The 16,308-nt window shown below is 40.5% G+C and overlaps 1 protein-coding gene across 4 annotated transcripts in view; it reads left to right on the top strand.

The window, feature by feature from the left end:
* The first annotated feature begins 2,980 nt into the window (after window positions 1-2,980).
* PCNX4 (pecanex 4) overlaps window positions 2,981-16,308 on the top strand; it is a 20,172-nt gene continuing 6,844 nt past the window's right edge. The window contains exons 1-11 of one of the 4 annotated variants that reach the window (XM_087747978.1): window positions 2,981-3,405; window positions 3,909-4,180; window positions 6,159-6,211; window positions 6,908-7,634; window positions 9,280-9,459; window positions 9,551-10,065; window positions 10,904-11,004; window positions 11,153-11,275; window positions 11,533-11,896; window positions 14,605-14,708; window positions 15,155-16,191. In XM_087747978.1, the coding sequence (XP_087604104.1) occupies window positions 6,946-7,634; window positions 9,280-9,459; window positions 9,551-10,065; window positions 10,904-11,004; window positions 11,153-11,275; window positions 11,533-11,896; window positions 14,605-14,708; window positions 15,155-16,191 (3,113 nt within the window). In that variant the 5' untranslated portion in view covers window positions 2,981-3,405; window positions 3,909-4,180; window positions 6,159-6,211; window positions 6,908-6,945. The other 3 variants (XM_087747976.1, XM_087747980.1, XM_087747977.1) reach the window with 3 other exon arrangements.

The following is a 16,308-nucleotide window of genomic DNA, read 5'->3' as shown; positions in this document are numbered from 1 at the left end:
AAAATCATAATAAATAGCTAGATATTAATTCTGAAATGACTTGAGGCATATGCTTAGCTGCCATACAGGAAGGGTAGCTGAATGGGAGTTGATACTTCAGCTGATAAAACCCAGGACGTGGATGACTTACCCTTGAACTCTTCACGGCAGCTCAGAAATGTCATCAGAAGCCTTTGCCTTCAGGAAAACAGAGATATCTTTCACACGTAGGAAGGGAGTACTTTTTCGTAAAGTTTATTTTAAAGGGATAAAGTCATCCAGAAAGAAGCAAGCTCCCTAGTATGTTTTTCTGCCAGCCTAAGGCCATATTGTCGAAAGGCATTACTTCCAAGGGAGCCGCAGAAAAGGAGTCACGGATAACACACATCCAGCATACGCAGCTTTCCAGAAAGCTACACAGATAAGCGCAAGCATCCCTATGGGATGCAGAACAAAAAGACTGAATAAAATGAGGAGTCAGATTTCACTCTGACATCTTCTGTTTGGGAATGCCAGCCTACAGACCTCAATATATCAAGAATTAACTTTGGGCATCCGAAAAAAGAGAATAAATAACTTCCATGATGTGATTTGAAAGTAGTAACCATTTTTTTACCTAGCACTAATTCTCTTTAAAAGAGAAATTTCCTACAAGCCCTGTCTTCCTTAATAGTCAGTAAATGCAAGAAAGCATCTGTTTCTCCCACCCTTATAGCTGTATATAAAGATGCATTCCAAAACAAAAATCACTTTTTTGGTTTATCTTTAAAGAGGAGAAAGGTCAGTTAGAAAAATATTTGCTACTGCATGCATCATTCTAAACAAAGTAAACACTAAAAATACGGAAATATGCAAAATGATTATTTGGGGAGTCGGGACTAATAGCCTTTTCACAAACTAAAAAGAAGCAAGCCAAAAACCAAGTCCCAAGTCTGCAGATAGTTTATGTGTATCTTAATTTTAAGCAGATGAGGAGTCCTATTAATTTCAGTGGGACTGTTCACATGCTTGCAGTTACACATTGTGCGATATCTGCAAAAGACAGCTGGAGGTTGACAGAATTCACCTAGAACAGTTTACTCTGTTAGCAGGCTTTATTTTATATAGCCAAGAAAATTCTTAGAACTCTTAAGAGAAATAAATTGGTATGCTCCCTTCTCCAGGAAAGAGCTTGGAGCTTGCACTGACTGAAATTCTGATTTATTCTTTTGAGCAAAGGAGAAATCATAGGAAATGAGGACAGGCAAGAAGCCTTCTCTGAGTTTTGAAAGAGAAGCAGCAGAGCTTGCAAAGAAATAAAGCTAATGTCTGCTTCTCCCCTGCAATTTTTATTTAGGATTTACATATTCCAGAAAAGAATCATCATCCTTACAAAATCGTAAACTGAATTGGTAAACTGGGACAGGATGAAACCTGTCAACCAAAAAGTAAATGCCTGCTGCTGACCTTTAGTGAATTATACAGAGATGCTCTTTACCTTGGAACATCTATGAGACATATGAATGCTTAATTCTAATAGGATTGCAAAAGATATACTTGAAGAACAGGGTGAGTAAATCTTAAGTGATGGATCCTGAAAAAAAAAAAAAAGACCGTTTGCGATACTTCTATCTGTTTTCCAGCAGGCTGGACTCCAGTATCATTTGTGCCGTTGAACTTCATTCCAAAGAAACTCAGTAAAGGTAAATGAGCATTTTTCTTTGGTAGCATTTCCAAGGTTTTACACTGGATACCCCAGTCTACCTGCCCTTATATTAGCTCTGAAGAATAAAGATTAACAGACCTACAAAAAGGTTCTGATGCTTCTGATAAGAATTAAATTGATTACAGTAATTCTTTTAGTGTATCTAAAATTCCAAGCATATGCCTGTGTGTTAAATTTTATTAGGGATTCAGATCAAAATGGATGTAACTGTTTGTAAGGATTTATATGGTGATTGTTGTAACATCATATTACGGTAGACATATGCATGCCCTGGTGCTCTAATGAATACAGTGAGTTATACGTTTTAGCATTATTAGATATAAATTATATTAAGCATGCTCACTCTATTAAATATTGTCACTGTTTAATGGGTGTAATTTGAAGTGGTAAGTAGCATTGCAGTATTTGGATTTACGTTTCAATTTGCCAGTGAATGCTCAAGTTTATTTAACCTAAAAGAAAACTGAGAATGCATTTGCCTCTACCTGAGGCTAGAACCAGTGTTCTCATCCTGAATTAGTTGAACAGAGGAAGACCGTTAACATTGAAGATTAAGGAAACTTCTAAAAGCATTTTAATATCATGTCAGAATGCTGTAGATTGAGTATTTGTGCTACATGTTTTAATGTAATACTACAATGTCGTGCGTTGAATGTTGTATGTTGTAATAATTAAAGAAACAGACTAATTTGGTTCATTTTGCACTTTTAATGTGGGAAGATTATGAAAACGGCTAAACAAAGTGATGAAAAACCAGCCTCTGACATTTCCATGCCAGCACTCAGAGGGACAGAAAGAAACTTGAGGAAACCAAAGCCGTCTGGGTGACAAATTCATCAGCTGAAGAGGGACCTGCCTTGAAAAGCGGCACTGCTGGAAAGTGGGATATGGACTTATGTGGACAGAGGAGCCCCAGGAGCCCAAGGCCCGGCTCATGGCTGGCAATGGCTGCCACAGGTAGCCCCCGCCTGCCTTGCCACAGCTCCTCAGCAGGCTGAGGGGTTTTCTTCACCCCTCTTTTCACTTCGGGAAGCTGCTGGCAGGCCACAGAGAGAGAGCTGCCTCACACCTCATTTTACAACAGACGGACGACAGTTACGTGTGGAGAGCACAGCTGGAAACACCCGCGCTGCTGAGGGAAGCGCGGGCGGGCAGGGCGGCGGGCGGCCGCCGGGCTGGGGCCACCAGCCTGCCGTGGGGGCTACCCCGCCGCGGGGGAGCGGGAGGGCGACCGCCTTCCCCGCCGCTCGCAGCTCTTGTGCCCACCCCGCCAAAAAGACGCCCGGAGAAGCCCCCACTCCCGCCACCAGCCCGCAGGCCCGGGCCATTTGCCGCAAGCAGCGCGTACCCCCGCGGCGCCCGGCCGCCACCGGCTGCCTCAGGCGGGCAAAATGGCGGCGGTGGCCGAGGGGAGGGAAGAGAGGGCGGGGAGAGGAGGGGGCTGCCGCGGCGAGGCCGGGCCTCGCCGCCGCCGTTAGCCACCGCCTCCCCCTTCCCCTTCCCCGCCGACCTCAGCAACAGCGCCGGGGCGGAGGGGCACCACCGGCGGGGAGGAGCGCCCGGCTGCAGCCTGCGCCGTTCACACTCCCTCAGGCCAGCCTTGGGGCGGGCGGGGGGAGCGCTCCGCCATCCTCCCTCCTCCTCCCGCCGCAGGCTCAGCCCCGTTCCCCTTCTCCCCCCGCCCCGCAAAGCCCCTGACCTGCTCCGAGCCCGGGCCAGAGGTAGGTGCCCGCCTCGCAGAGGCTCTTTACCGCGGCTGCCTCTGCGGACACCCCCCGGGGGCGGCAGCAGCCGGGGCTCCGCGGGGCCCTCCGCTGGAGCAGGCAGAGGCTCCAGGGCCTCCCCCAAGCGGGGAGGCGGCGGTGCGGGGCCGGTCGGGGGAGGCAGCGCGTCCCGCCTGGCTCTGCCTGGCCGGCCTTGCCCTCCCCTGGGTTTGCCCACCGGCCGTGTCTCGGCGGGCCCGATGGCTCCCTGGCTCCCCTCCGGAGTTAAAAACAGCAGGGGCTTTATTTTTGGTCGCTTGGTTGATGATGGTCGCAGAAGATCGGCGTGGGGGAGAGGTGGCTAGGTAGAAAGTGTGGTGGCTCTGGTGGGAGCCCGTCTGGTCAGGTGCAGAGGTGTCCCGGGAAGAAGGTGCTGTGCAGCCCTTCCCAAAGCGGTCCCGAGATGCTCTTCCCGTAACTGGAGCGCCTGGGCCTAAGATGTTTCGTCCCCGGTCTCACAGGGGGATGGCATCGACGCTGCTGAGGAGAGGCCCCCAGCCTGCTCCGCCTGGCTCCCGGGCTGGAAGCGGGCCTGCAGCACAACCTTGAACCGTGGAGCGGAGGCGCGGGTGCCTGGGCACGCAGGCGGGCACGGGGCGAGTCTGGGTTTGCCTGGACAGGGGCTGTCCGCAGCTCCCCTGCGCCTCCGCGCCAGCGTTCCTCCCTCCTGTGCTGGCAGGTGGTTTGTAACCATTACTTAGTCTCGCGTGAAAAGACCTCGAAGACCACTGAGGTGAGTATTTTTAAGCCTTACGTGCCAGCGGCTTAGATGGCTGAGAGCTGTACACGTGTTCTTCTGTAATCTTCTTGAAATAAAACCAAACCGGACTGAGCTGATCCACCATCAGTGGACGTGCAGGATGATGGTCATTTAGACAAAAATTCATACCGTCCTGTGAGTTTCTGCCTGAATTTGACCAAGTTTTGCATTGTTTCCTTTTGTCATAAGGACATAGAGAGAATGTTGTGGGGGGAGGAAAATGTTAAATGACTTTATGGTGTTAACGTCCTTTTACCATCCTTGTTATGATAGTATCTAAGTCGCATGGATCCCCGCTGGTGATGACAAACTATTGTGGTGCAGGTTGTTTGGGTAACCAGGCAAGTTGTCAAAGTCAGGCCAGGCCTGTATGTTAGGAATGTATATTGAAGCCAAGTCCTGTAAACACGCACTGATGTGTGGAGTCTTGTTGCTAGGACTTTGCACAGAAATAATGAGACGCACACGAGTGCCTCTTTGAAGTCCTGATGTGCTACCTGGCTATTCGGAAGCCAAGAGGATAGTCGAGGGTATCGTTTCCATAGTTTGTGAGCTTTGTTTTTGGGATTTTCATTTATTTATAAATTCACTGCTTTTTATGGCTAGTTTTGGAGTGTAGCCAAGTAGAACTATATTGTTTATGTGCGTAGATTTTTGTGTCTCACACAAAGATATCTGTTGTTTACACAGAAACTGTAAGAGGGATGTTTTGTTAACATTGTTAGCAATATAAACTGACAAACACAAATGCAGACTAGAACTTCAAACAAAAGTAGCCCTTCTTAGAGCAGAAAAACACAGCTGCCAGAAAACTGTTTTTCAAGGAAAACTATGCACCTTTTCGTTCTATGTTTTCATTCTATGTTTCTCTTAAAACTCAGCTTCTGTCATTTATGTGCCTATAAATCTTGTACTGCATGTATTTTCACAGCAACTTAGTTTCATGCCTATGTAGCCCTCTAAATAGTGTTTCTTTTTCTAAACAAGATTGGCTGAATTGTGATTTTTTTTTTTGTTATTACATTTGAAATTTGGTTTTAGTTGGGTGTGTCCCTGTTACATTTTCAAATTCCTGAACTGACTGCAATGAATTCCCATTCATTGTCAACATGTGTCTTTTCCATTAACACTGACTGCTGCCTTCTCCATCCCTTAAGAAACTTCCAATGGCTTGAAATAAGATGACCAAAAAACCTCTACGTTTTCAGTATTCCATGTTCAGTATGCTATGTGTAAAAATTCCAAATTGGAATTCCAATTAAAAAAAATTTTAAAAAATAAATAATTAAAAAAAAAAAATCATTCCACAGCCTACATGGAGAGTAGTTATAGAGCCTGTGGGGTCCTGCTTTTCGTTGTGGAGTGTATTGAAATGGCTTTTAGTCTCTCTCATTTGCACTGTTTCTAACTTAGTCCTGTGATGACTGCTATCTACCCACAGTCAAGTGATTGATTTCTGTTTAAATGTAAGGAGTACATTGTTCTCAGAAGCACCTAAAAGCATTTGGTATTGTAGAAAGAAGAGATCACAGTAGTTTGGAAACTCCATGGCAGCCGAGTATTTCATTTTTACTATATCAGCAGTGATGGCTAATAGGTATCCGTCGGATTATACAGATCCAGTAGAAGAAAGTCAGAATTTCAGTACTTGCACATCTCCTAATGCACATCAACATCTCTTTTTTAGAATTATTATTATTAATGAAGTGCTTTGGTACTGCACATTTGTGCTCTTTCTTCACTCTATTTCTTAGCTTGACTATTTCTACCTGTCATTCATGGATTCTTGCTTTTGTGACTAGTAGCATAAAATTATATTTGAATATCATAGTTACCGTCTTACGTTCATTATTTCTACATTGCCTGATCCTCTCTAAATGAGTGTTCATATCTGATTTCTATTAGATGATTCATTGTAAATGTTTACAGGTATCTTTTTTCCTTTTTTCAGCTTTCTCCATTGACATACAGAAGAATATATGCCGATTCTGCTACAACTCACAAGTATTGTGTTTATTTTGTTTATTTTATATGTTTTAGGAAGCAGAAAGTGAACTGTTTATTTTATGTCTTGTGTAGTGCTCAGTACAGTGAGATCCTGTTCTGCAGCTAGGCTGTGTAGGGAGGACAGTAAAAATGCTGATGTGGAAAACAATTTTTAATGCTTCTACTAATTTTTGTACAGTTAAGTTTATTTCATAAGGCTTTGATTTTTACAGGGACCTTGGTGTGACTGTATCCTTGCACTTATATGGCTATTCACTGAAGTCACGGACTCTTCTGTTTTTATATGGAGATCCTTAACAGGATTAATGGGAATTAGAAGTCTGTGGCAAGATGTGATTGGAATCAGACCGGATGGGAAAAAATTTCCGTTTTAGGAAGGTGTTCTGGTGTAGACATGAGTTAGTTTTATCATCTCCCAAGAACAGATTATATGTTTTATTTGTTGCCTAAAGCTTCAGATCACGAACATAATCTTTATTTTAAAATAGATAGTCTTTTTCCATTTTAGGTGTTTGCTTAGTAGTTGTATTCTAGCAGATTCTGTGGGTGCTTTAGGATGACATTTACTAACACTAACATGTCAGAATTTCAGTGTAACTTCACAAATGAAAACAGGACAAAAGAATTCCCTGGCTAAGTTCTGAGTTCCAGATTCAGTAATGTTTCCGTCTTTTTCTTTCTGTTCTCTTACAGGAAAAATGATACTCATCCAGCATTCCTGAATAATAAGAATGGGTCCAGATGTACCTCTGCTGAATGATTACAAACAGGAGTTCTTCTTGAAGCGCTTTCCACAGACTGTGCTGGGAGGTCCCCGGTTTAAATTAGGCTATTGTGCCCCTCCTTACATATATGTGAATCAGATTATTTTGTTCTTGACGCCATGGGTTTTGGGAGGAGTAGGAACACTTTTGTACCAATTAGGCATTATGAAAGACTATTATACCGCAGCACTTTCAGGAGGACTGATGTTTGTTACTGCACTTATTCTTCAGATGACAAATGTATATGCAAGACAGAAAACAGTAAGAGTAGAAAGAATGCAAATTCAGAATACCCTAACAGATGAAGATGAGTTTGAATTTTCCAGCTGTGTAGGTTCAGAGACAGTAAAATTTATTATTCCTGGCAAGAAGTATATAATCAACACTGTATTTCATTCCCTTCTGGCAGGGGTATTGTGTGGGCTGGGAACTTGGTATTTGCTGCCAAACAGAATAACCTTGCTGTATAGCAACATTGGAGGAACTGTTATGATCTTTGTATTTGGATGGGTGACTATATGTATAGGAGAGTATTCGTTAATCATAAATACAGCTACCGAAACAGCTGCTTTCCAGGCACTGGATACTTATGAAATCACTGCTCTGATGAGACCGTTCTATATTTTTGTCTTTATTGCAGTGGATCTTGTACACAGGTAAACCTAATATGGCATTTAGCTAATATAAGTAATGGTTATTCTATATGTTTTTGATGAGAAAGATGAAATGATTCTGAGGAGGAGAATTTATTTTGAGATTTTAATCAACTGTAGGAACTCAAAAGAAAGAAGCTAGAAGAGTGTATGGTAAAAATTGATGCTCTATGCTGTGCATAAAAGGTTGTTAAATTTTTATAGCATTCCATGTAAATTAGGAAGAGCAGTTTCTAAGTAAGGGACAGCTAAAATTATCTTCTAGTGTCAATTTCAGTATTTTTGTACAAGAGTATTTGCATCAGCGTCCTTTTAAAGGGTAAGTTTTCAAAAAACATGTTCCTGATCTGGAGCCATAGATCTAAATGCTGCAAACTTCAGGAGCACTGGATTTATATCCAGATCTCATTCTGGAATATTTTCTAATTTAATCTCTGCAAACTGATTGCAGAGGGTTATAAATTACAGGCAAAAAAGGACCATGCATTTGGTTTTAATGAGTGGATAAGCAAATGTGAAGGTTGCCATATCTTTGTTTTGAACTTGGATTTTTAAATGCTTTTGTAATACAAAAGAACTATGTCAGTCTACAAATAGGAGACTTTGATATTTCCACTTTTCAGATAAGTGTCTTAGCTAAAGTATTTGTAGAATCTCTTAAAGCAAGATGTTTTTGGATTTTCTTTATGCATTCTTTCTCCCTGTCGGGTGATATTTATATCACTTTATCATGTGTACATATTTTATGGTTGGGGTACTTCAAATGCTTTTGGGAAAAAAAAAAGAAGCATGTTTGATTTTACTAGTTTTGCACTTGCAGATGTCTTTCTTAATGATTTACCCTAGTTGCCTCTTCAGTTGTGATGTGAAAATTATACTCGTGGTCTTGGACCCCAAATTCTTCTGTCTAATTTCCTGAGGAGAAAATTTGGACATTCTTTAAATTCCTGACAAAATTGCTCTGAAGCTTACTTACTTATTTAGTAAGAAGTAGAGAAAAACCAAATATCTTAGCAATCCATCTTTAACTTAATTAGCTAGCTGGTGAACTACATATGGCTCAGAATTTATGCAGATTTCTAATACTGATCTTTGTATTTTTCCAGGAAGATGTTAATGCTTTTATGTAGAAAATAACATTTTGTATTCCTAGAGAGAGTTTATCTCCTGGTGTACAGGCAACATGCCAGTTCTTTCAGTGTTAAGTCTTACATCTTGGGTCTTGGACTTGCATAAAGTTTCACTTTTGTAATTCTGAAAAAATACTTAGCGTTTTTTTGTTAAACGGTTGAGGTCTTAGACCCTGTGGACCTTTCTTTTTGCATAAGTATTTTTGAGTGCATTGTCACAACAGTATCAAAACAATTAGGATACTTGGGTCATTTGATTCATCTGCATAATCTGAAGGCTACAGATCTTTTGAATGAAAAATTACCTTGTGTTCTGATGTTCTAATTAGTGTATTACTGCCCCAAGCATAAATGTATGTCCTTATTTTTCCTTCTAAAAGATACTAGTTGAGGTTTTGTAGATTGAATATGTAATGTTTATACTTCTGGATTTGCTGCAGGAGTTAAACAAAAAGTCTTTCCACACATCAGTTATCTTTGCCTTCACAGAAGTCAAACACGTTTCTTCTTTTATCCAGGTTTGCTGTCAACACAGCCATTCTAGAACAGACAAACCAGATTTTGCACATCATATTTCTTTTTCTGCCGTTCTTATGGGCAATGGGAATTCTGCCCCCGCTTGACGCACTTTTTCTGTGGGGAATGGAACAACTGTTGGAGTTTGGACTAGGAGGTTCACCTATGTCAAGTAACACAAAGTAAATGTTGTTTATATAATCGTAAAATATATCAATATTGTTCATAACCTTTTTCTTTTCAAGCAAATCTTTTTTATTTTCTCCTTCACAGGTTATTAGTAATGTTTCTCATTTCTGCTGGAACAGCAATAGCATCGTATTTCATTCCCAGCACTCTTGGTGTGATCCTCTTCATGACTGGATTTGGGTTCATACTGAGTCTTAACCTAAGCGAGATTGGTTTTGCCTTCAAACACACCATGATCAGCCATTTAGCCTCCAGCAAATCTAAAAATATGCACAGAGGTCTTAGAATACAATCTGGGTGGAGGGAATTTATTTTTTATTTGACTGTGTTGACATTTGCTCTCATAGAAGCTAGCCTGCTGCACCAATTTGCAGGCTTTTCGTCATTTTCCAAAGCCAGTCCTCAGGCTATAGCAAGTTACATTCTGATCATTTTACTTATAATTATGTGGATTCTTAGAGAGATTCAGAGAGTGTACTTGTTTGGAGTCTTCCGAAACCCCTTTTATCCAAAGGATGTCAGGACTGTGACTGTGTTCATGGAGCAGCAAAGAAGGCTAATGAAAGTTGGTGTTGTCAGGAGGATTTTACTAACACTAGGTAGGAATACGCACTGTCTTGTTGTTTGTTAGATGATACTTGTAGGAAGATTGAAACAACGCTAGAATTACTGTATGTGCGAGATGCTATGAATGAACTAAGAAAAACGAAGTAGCTGGAAATATTTGTTGATGTTTTGCTAAATTGTGCATTGAGGTCAAAATTACTGGTTCAGAATATTTGGAAGTGATTAGTGATTTTTATTTATTTCCTTTTTAGGGGTAAACCTAAAAAGTTGAGCTTTTTAAAAGTCTAGCTCAGAAAGCAAGGCCTGTTAAAGGATTTTAGTTGTAACATCAGTACTCGCTTTTGAAAAAATGGCTCGTGTAGATTTTTTAAAAGGTACTCAGAAACAAAAGTGAGCTGAGAGTCTTCAAGCTGACTAAATATTTGCTTCTTACAACTTGCTAGTAAAGGGAACAGTCTCCCTAACTCCTGGTAGGTTAGGGACAAATGTATCTACTTTGGGGGAACCAAAATTTGATCTAAGTTATTTAATTTTATAAAGAAGCATCAGTTTGGGGAAGTGGATTGATGAGTGCTATTTCCCTGTTTACTTATTTGAGTATTTCCATTCTCTTGGGGAAACAAGCAAATAACAAAAAAGTAATCGCAAGTGACAACTAAGCATCGACATAAATGTTTGCCATCTTGGGTCATTAGTGCAAACACGCTGTTTTGATATCCTGGAAGTGTACAAAGTGGAGTTTGTAATAATGAAGGGAAGAATAATCTCTTTTTACGCCAAGATTTCCATTCTGCAATAAGACTGCTTACCTCTGTAGACTTTAATTATGTTTTTGAAAGGAAATCAATGATTCTTTTATTTCAATTACAGTGTCTCCGTTTGCTATGATAGCATTCCTGTCGCTAGACCATTCGCTACAAAATCTTCATTCTGTGTCTGTTTGCATTGGATTCACAAGAATATTTAGGATGGTAATTTGAATTTTAAATATGTTAGCCTAAGAAATTCTCTTCTACGTGATTTAAGCATTAAGATGACTTGGAAGAAATATTCCAGGTCATGGAAGCAGAAATAGATAAATACATTTTTAAATGTATGTCTAACATACCTCTATTTTAGGTCTGGCAGAATACAGAAAATGCCCTGCTGGACATAGTGGTTGTGTCAATAGCACAAATGTTGGTGTTTAATCCAGACCTCTGGTGGAACAGGAGCCTTGATACAGGAATCAGACTCTTGCTGGTAATTGTCATCATGTAAATTTAAGCAGATAGTTGTCACTTAAAGTCTTTGTTTCCTTCCCTGTGAGAGAATTCCAGAGCCCAGGACCTAGCAAGTAGAAGCTAAAAAACTGTGTACTAAGATATACGCTCTCATACCAGTCAAGGATAATCACACTTCATTTTCTTAAAATTATTGTAGATAAGGCAGCTTTGGCAGTGCTGAATACGATACGATACAGGTTACGAATAAACGTGCTTGTTGTATGTATCTTGCAGGTTGGTATCCTACGGGATCGACTGCTTCAGTTTCTCTCAAAGTTGCAGTTTGCCATAGCTATTCTTTTGACATCGTGGACAGAGAAAAAACAACGTCGTAAATCTACCGCCACTTTAATCACACTCAATGTCGTTTTCTTCCCGATCCTGCTGACCTTCATCGCCATCTCTGCACTCCTTTCTTCCCCCTTGCTGCCGCTTTTCACGCTACCGATATTTTTGATTGGGTTTCCTCGGCCTATCCGAAGCTGGCCAGGGCCTGTGGGTGCCGCAGCGTGTGTTTGTTCCGATACGGTGTACTACCAGCAGATGGTTCCGAGTCTGGCTGTTGCTCTGCAGTCTGCACTAGCAGCTGGTAGCTTAGGTAGGTACAATAGCAACACTGTGAAGAAATGTAGCTAACTATTTTAGGAAATGTGATTTTGCTGGAGAACAGGAGAATCACAGCATCTGATTTAAGACACGTTTCACGGCACAGGTTAAATCTGATATTCAGAGACTGTTCAGTTGAGGAGAAAGTCATTACTTTTATCCTTCTCATCTGTACTTGTTACATTCTTGTATAAAAGTCATTCTGGTTTGTTATCTTTAAAATAAGGAGAAACTAAATGGTGATGAAACAGCATGAATCCTAATCTTTTTATACTGAACAAAAAAGGATGGTATGCGTTCATCCCACCTAATTGGAGGCAATAGATTGAGGCGTTCTCTTGACAGTCAGTGGAGAGAAGGAGTTGTGTCACGCTGTTATTCATTGTGGTGTGTGTGTCTTCCTCTGCATCAGTCCCATTACGCAGGATCCAGAAAGTGACTTTGCTAATTTGGCTATGTTAATTAGGTATGGTAAATACGGACTGGGTGTTTGTAAAATACATGATGTATCCGAACTAGCAGTTAACAGTTGAGAACAGAACCAGTTGGTAAGACTTAATGTCATGTCTTGTGCAGGCAGTTAGGGTAGGGTTCTAACAGGACTTGTGGTCTTAAAGCCTGTGAAAGACATCAGGGTGGGCATTTCGCAGAATTATATCAACAGAGGTGAAGAAATGCCGAGTCTTTTTCCTGGCTGGAGACAGAATAACTGTTAAAATTGCAAGCTTGTTTTCTTGAGAAGCAGTCTTTGTGTAACCTAAATAATCAAAAGCTCGTTGCCCTTAGAGAAGAGGCAAATATTTACACAGGCTCTTAGAAAATGGCTTATGACTAGAAAAAATGGACTAAGATTTGAAGACAGTGGAAGTCAACCTTAATCACACTTTTCTGAAAACTATATGCAAGTGTTTTACTAGGAAACATTTGCTGTACTTTTAGTACTGGTGTTGAGAGAGGTATTAAAAAAATAAAAGTAGGAAGCTTTTTTCCTGTAAAGAAGAGAGATGCTTCAGTTTGTCTCCTGCATCAGCCTATGTATGTCTTATAGATATAATACATATAACAGATCGATATAAATATATATCTGTTATAGCTATCTATTTTATATCTACACATTTATATATATATTTCCGCATTGCCATCATGACTGTGGTGGCATGTATGCCTCAGATTAAATAATTTAAAACACTAGTCTTGAGGGGGGGAAAGTCTCCTCTTTAATGGGAAAAGCTGTGAATTAATGTCTTCAAGCAAGAAAAAATGTGGTGTTCTCAGATGAGTTCAAAATGAAGAGGTACCACTTTGTCTGTCTCTTAATTGAAAACCATACTTTTTTCTGTGTATAGGACTTTTAGTCGCTTTAACAGCTAGCAAGAGAAGAATTAAAATCTTTGCAAAATGTTAGCAAGAAAATGCACTTCATTAGCTCAGTGGGGTATAAAAGGTTACTTAAATTTTAACTACAGCTTAATGGTTGGTTTCACTGATTTCATCTTACAACGTTCTAAAACTAAAATTCTCTGTGCAAGTGAGTGGTCACTCGGACGTGAGTCACAGCAGAAGCAGGTCATAAGCACGACATTTGCTGCCAGTTTAAGGACAGCACCATTGCATTGGAGAAGCTGACAGTAGGCTATAACTTAAAAGAAATACAGTATAACCACCAGTTGCTAGGAAGTTTGGCATTGCACTTTTTATTGAAATAGGTAGAAGAGAGAAAAGGTACCATTTTTTCTGGACATGTGTCATCCAGTCTTTAAAGCGAGAGCCAGGTTGTGGGATTTTTGAGTACTAATTACTTCGATGTGTGATCTGAAGTTGATCAGGACTTGATTTTCCAATTCCAGTTTATTTTGTGTGGCTGTATTTTTCGTGGGATTTTCCCACTGTATTTTAATACAGTGGGATCAGATTTATTCCACACACACAGAGGTATTTCAGAAAGACTACAGATGATTTCCACTGTGTCTACTGTTAGTGTTCAACGTGTACGATACTGATTCACAAATCTGTAAAGATGCTCTGCCTCTATTTATGTAGCTGTAAAATGGGTGTGATATTATGTCATTGGTAACCTGACGCTTGAGCAGAATCGTTTACGCTCTGGATTTCGCATCCTAAGGGATATTTTCTAATCATTCTGGAATACAAACAAGTCAATTTAGAAACTGGTAGTACAGGTAAAAACTCCTGTTGAGCTACATTTTTATTTCTCCCATAAAAAATAAACTTCGTACTCCACAGCAAATAGGGCCATTAAGGTACTCATGTGCTAGCTGATGATTCTGTAATGCATTCGGCAGTCATTTTAGATCTCCAGGTGACATCAGTGGGAACTGTGCGGTCGGAAATGCAGCCGCAGATGATCCTTAATCATGAAAGTTGTCTCTACAAAGGGAATTGAGGGTAGGGTTGCTTAACCCTGGCCCAGTATGAATATTGTCGTCCTGCAGTTGTGAGGGTTTCCCGGTTTTCCCCAGCTTTTTCAAAGATTGCACTACAATTTCAAGATGTAGCTTTGCAGCTAGTTTCTTTAGGATTCTAGGGTACTAGTTAGCCAGTTTTAAATGGTTTTGATGCTGGTGGAGAAATGTTTTGGTTTTGCAGTTGAATTCCTCAGTTGGCACGTAGAAAAGATTTTCATCAATGTAATACCATGGGTTTGGTTTGGTTTCTTTTGGTTTTGTTTTTCTTGTCTAGGTCTCTCCCTGCCTGGATCACATTACTTGTGCCGTTTTCAGGATAGACTGATGTGGATATTGGTGCTAGAAAAAGGCTTCACTTACTGTGGTGTTAACATTAAGGTAACTGCATGCTAAGGACTGATGTGTTAATGTTTTGAAATCATGCAAACGTTTTGCTGTGTAACATTTCAGCAGTATAACTAATTTACCTGATGTTACAGTCAATTTTTAAAATTAGTGTTATTACTATACTAACTAGTCTTGCAACTAACATGCTTGGCAGATGTGAAATTTATTATCTAGCCATCTTTAATAAGCTGGCTAATAAGATCTGTATGAGGCAAAGATTTTTTTTTTAAGACATTGATCTGTGTCTAGTATTGTAGTGAGTGCTTTGCTTTTACTATTATCTCTAGTTAGATTTGTAGATTCAGTTGTGGAAATATTGACAACGGAACGTACCTTTATTTGCTCAGAAAAATTCTGTTGCAAGAAAACAGCTTGCTAGCATTTAAGGATTTGTACTGGTGAAGATTAAAACCAAATTGTTTTCACTTATGCTTCAGGGGCTAGAATTGCAGGAAACATCCTGTCATGCTGCTGAAGCTCACAGAGTTGATGAAATTTTTGAAATGGCCTTCGAACATCAGGAGCACACAAAGATTCTCTCTCCTAATCACCATTTCGGACACATTTTGACTCCTTGTACTGTTCTACCTGTGCGGCTGTATTCCGATGCCAGAAATGTGTTATCTGGAATAATTGACTCTCATGAGAATTTAAAACATCTGAAAGATGATTTCATTAAAGTGCTTGTATGGATGCTTGTCCAGTATTGTTACAAAAAATCAAAAACATTGGAAAGCCCGGGCAATGCCGACAAGAACAAAAAAGGATCATTTCTAGAAAATCAGCATGGTGGTGCAGTAGAAAGATCCAGGCCTCTGAGGGAAGAAGATAGCTTTAGTGTTGATACAATTGAGGACTGGACTGATGAGAGTGACATTTTTGATCTTGAACCCAGTGGCAGAATGAAAGACAGAAAAGACCCCGGACAGTTGGCAGCTACACCAAAAGTGCATCTGTCTATTCCAGGATCTGTAGAAACACAGAGCCAAGGCGTCCCACAGGAAATGTCACCAGAAGATAAATTACACAGGGCTGTTGTGCTTGGGCTGCCTGCGGTAGACAAAGGGAAACAGCAAGAAGTTTTACCTCAGGTTGAATTTAGTTGCTGTTACTCAGAGCTACTGAGCATCCCTGAAGAATGGAGAACAGCCCCGGTGCCTGCTTCCAAAGTCAACGAAATGAGGCAGAGGTTTCCAGAAGAATGGTACCATTTCATCTTGAGTCAACTGGACTTTTTTCATCTGAAAGAAAAGCCTTCCAATTTACTTGAAGACCTTATGAAAGATAAAGCTTTGAAAGACTTATACATCCATGGAGTATTGTCATGTTGTTTTGGTCTGTTTGGCCTGGATAACACCGTGCCTGCCCCGAGCCATGTGTTCAGAGCGTACACTGGTGGTATTCCATGGTCTGTTGGTTTGGACTGGCTAACCGGCAAACCGGAGCTATTCCAGCTTGCATTAAAAGCCTTCAGGTAAAAGAAAAATATTCCCTTAGATTATAAAAATGATATAGAGTCCTCTACTTTGAAAGTAAGTATCGCTTCACTAAGAGTAGTTCATGTTAAAACCATATCATTTAAATATATTTG

This window comes from Nipponia nippon, unplaced genomic scaffold (assembly GCF_047370975.1).
Source record: "Nipponia nippon isolate SJK-2023a ecotype South Korea unplaced genomic scaffold, ASM4737097v1 scaffold_11, whole genome shotgun sequence".
NCBI lineage: Eukaryota > Metazoa > Chordata > Aves > Pelecaniformes > Threskiornithidae > Nipponia > Nipponia nippon.
The sequence above is the reverse complement of the archived record's forward strand: the minus strand, read 5'-3'. Positions and strand labels throughout refer to the sequence as shown.